Source organism: Otolemur garnettii, unplaced genomic scaffold (genome assembly GCF_000181295.1).
Source record: "Otolemur garnettii isolate 467f Iridium unplaced genomic scaffold, OtoGar3 scaffold00066, whole genome shotgun sequence".
In the NCBI taxonomy this organism is placed as follows: Eukaryota; Metazoa; Chordata; class Mammalia; order Primates; family Galagidae; genus Otolemur; species Otolemur garnettii.
In genome coordinates this window covers 8,991,432-8,994,384 of record NW_003852461.1, presented here as the reverse complement: position 1 = coordinate 8,994,384, position 2,953 = coordinate 8,991,432, and the positions used below count along the sequence as shown (strand labels likewise).

The 2,953-nt window shown below is 51.7% G+C and overlaps 1 protein-coding gene across 1 annotated transcript in view; it reads left to right on the top strand.

Moving 5' to 3' along the window:
• The window catches only part of KANK4 (KN motif and ankyrin repeat domains 4), a 44,894-nt gene that overhangs the window by 25,810 nt on the left and 16,131 nt on the right, over positions 1-2,953 (top strand). Inside the window, exon 7 of the mRNA XM_012807188.1 lies at positions 1,145-1,375. Coding sequence (XP_012662642.1) covers positions 1,145-1,375 — 231 coding nt within the window. The remainder of the gene's footprint in view (positions 1-1,144; positions 1,376-2,953) is intronic.

The window sequence follows — 2,953 nt, the reverse complement described above, 5'->3', positions numbered from 1 at the left end:
TCAAAAAAAAAAAAAAAAAAAAGAAGAGTGACCAGAGAATGTGCATGTGCAGCCCCACACCACACCCCATCAGGGTCAAAGCTCCCCCTTCACCCCTGCCTCAAGACAGCAGGCTGCATGAGGACCTCACTCTGTACGGCCATGGGAGGGAAGGCAGCCAGACCTCCCTCCTTTTTTTTTTTTTTTGGCCGAGGCCAGGTTTGAACCTGCCACCTCCATATAGGGGGCTGGCACCCTACTTCTTGAGCCACAGGCGCCGCCCCAGACCCCCTTTTGTAATAGGACAAGTAAGGTTCAGAAATGTTATCTGACTTCTAAGGTCACACAGCCGAGCCAGGACTTAAACCTGATTTAGTGCCTCTAAGCACGGTGCTCTTTCCAGAATGAGTCATTTGTAATAATCACATCCCAGTAGCGTTTCCTTCCCTTTAGGCAAGTAATCTAAACATGGTCCACTTCAGGCACTTAGGTCACGCCACACACAGAGCTGACATCACTGGCTCTGGAACTCTTCCTGCTCCCAGTCCCAGGGGACCTGATGCTGCAGAGAGAGGTCCTGCCATGGCTGTTAAGCCGTTTCCTCCGAAGGCACTAGCAAACTCTGAAAGCCAAAAATAAGTCAGGCACACCTGTTTGGGTTTTATTGCAAGGTGAATTGGATATCTCTCTGTCCCAGTTTTCAGCATGCGTTTTTCCTGCTAATAAGATGTCGGCTTTCCAGCTGTGCCTATTAGAAGCCCACAAGGGACCTGGTGGAGGCTGGGGCTGAGTGAGCATGAAAGAGGGGGTCTCGGTGATGTGAGCAAACAGGGGTGTGGGCTAACGTCAGCATAGACGCAAACTGTGGCCAGCAGAGGGCTTAGCTCCTGGTCACTGTGCTGTCCCCTCCCAGGGGGCTGACCACACAGGCACAGTGTCTTGCTGCCTTCCTGATGCCCTGCTCTGAGCCCTCCAGGGACAGCCCACCAGGGACAGCCCACCAGGGACAGCCCACCAGGGACAGCCCACCAGGAGAGCTGGAGGGAGCTGAAGGGTTAGAGGCAGAAGCATCTGACCCTGACTTTTCCTAGTGCAAGGTAGGAGCCCTGGCTGGGGCACCCCTGGCCAGGGAACCTCTTGGAATTGGACTCTCTTGGGGTTCCAGAGGCAAAGCTTGAACACCATCAGTCAGGAGTGGTTCCGCATCTCCAGTCGGAAGTTGTCCAGTCCTGCTGTGGTGGCCGCCTACCTCCGCGGGGTCCAGCCTCACTCCTCACACTTCCTGAAGCTGCTTGTCAACCTGGCTGATCGCAATGGGAACACTGCCCTCCACTACAGCGTGTCCCACTCCAACTTCTCCATCGCAAAGCTGCTGCTGGACACAGGTCAGAAACGAGTGCGTCTGTGCCGTCTGGGGCCCTCCTTCAAGGGCTGGTCATACTACACTTGTTTCCAGAGCAGAACTTCTTCCCTGTGGGAGTTCTTTCTGTATCCCAGGGACTGGACTCCTCCGCTCTATCTGTGCTTGTCACTGACACGTCATGGCCTTGCTGTGCAGGGGGTGTTACTGCCACATTCGGCCGTGTATAACACACTCCTGTTTTTAATGTGCGCCCCATGGGCCCAAACTTTCAGAAAAAATCTTTTGTCTTAAAATTTTAATTCAAAATTTTATTTGTTTGTATTTAGGTACTTGCTTGTGTATGATAAAGGAATTTTAGTGTTTATTTTTAACAGATTATGGTATAAGAAATTTTACATAACAAACATTTACAAAACACAACAGGAGCAAGGTACAAGGTACAAGAAACTTTAGGTACTGGTAACAAATAGTGCTGCCCACATATAATGGGCATCCTTATTTTTCCCTCAAAAGTGTGGGCAAAAAATGCACATTATAGCCGGGCGCCGTGGGTCATGCCTGTATTCCTAGCACTGTGGGAGGCTGAGGTGGGTGGATGGTTTGAGCTCAGGAGTTCGAGACTAAAACCTGAGAAAGAGAAAGACCCCTCCGCTCCCCCTAAAAATAGCCGAGCATTGTGACGTGCACCTGTAGTCCCAGTTACTCGGGAGGCTGAGGCAAGAGATTAACTTGAGCCCAAGAGTTTGAGGTTGCTGTGAACTATGATACCATAGCACTCTACCAAGGACAACAAAGTGAGACTCTGTCTCAAAAAATAGTTCATGTTATGCACGGCAAAATTTGGTATTCTCCTGTGGTCACTGAGGAAACTGAGATTTAAAACCTACAATTTGTATTCAGTCTGTTCAGTATCAGGGCTACACCAGACCGCGTCTAGGGAAGGTTACATTTCCACATCTTCGTAAGATACTTTTAACCAAAGGTCATGGCTCCTTTTGACCAATTTGACTCAGTCTGAGTCATGCATCCTTTATGAGATATTTTTGGACTCAATGTGAGGCCCATACTGGCTCCTACCAGGGATGCAAAGGTAAGTCAGGTGAGTCCCCTGCTTCCCAGGAGCTTGCAGCCTAACAGTCAGGCCAGGGCAGGACGATGGCTCACAAGAGAAAAATGCGGAGTGTGACGTAGGGACTCAGAGGAGATTGTGTCCAGCTCAAGGACCCACAAAGATGGACTGGAGAATGTGGAGTCCCTGCAGGGGGGCCACTGTGCCCAGCGGGGAGAACGCCACGGAGGCTGAGAGATGGAAGGAGGCCTGGAGCCCAGGCTGTGCCCAGTTTGGATGGGATGTGGACTGAGGTGGGGAGGTGAGGTGAGGCCACAGCATGGAGGAACCAGGCACCCTGAGTGGCAGGCTGGATAGTGGGAACCCTGTGTGAGGGGTCTGAGACGTCCACAGGATCTTGTTTAGGGCACAGCACAGCCAAGGGACATGGCCTGGATGTTTGGTCCCTCCAAACGGCAGGTCGAAACTTGATCCCCCAGCCTGGTTCCAGGTGTTTGGGCCACAGGGCAGATCCTTCCTGAGTGGCGTGTGCCCTCTTAGGG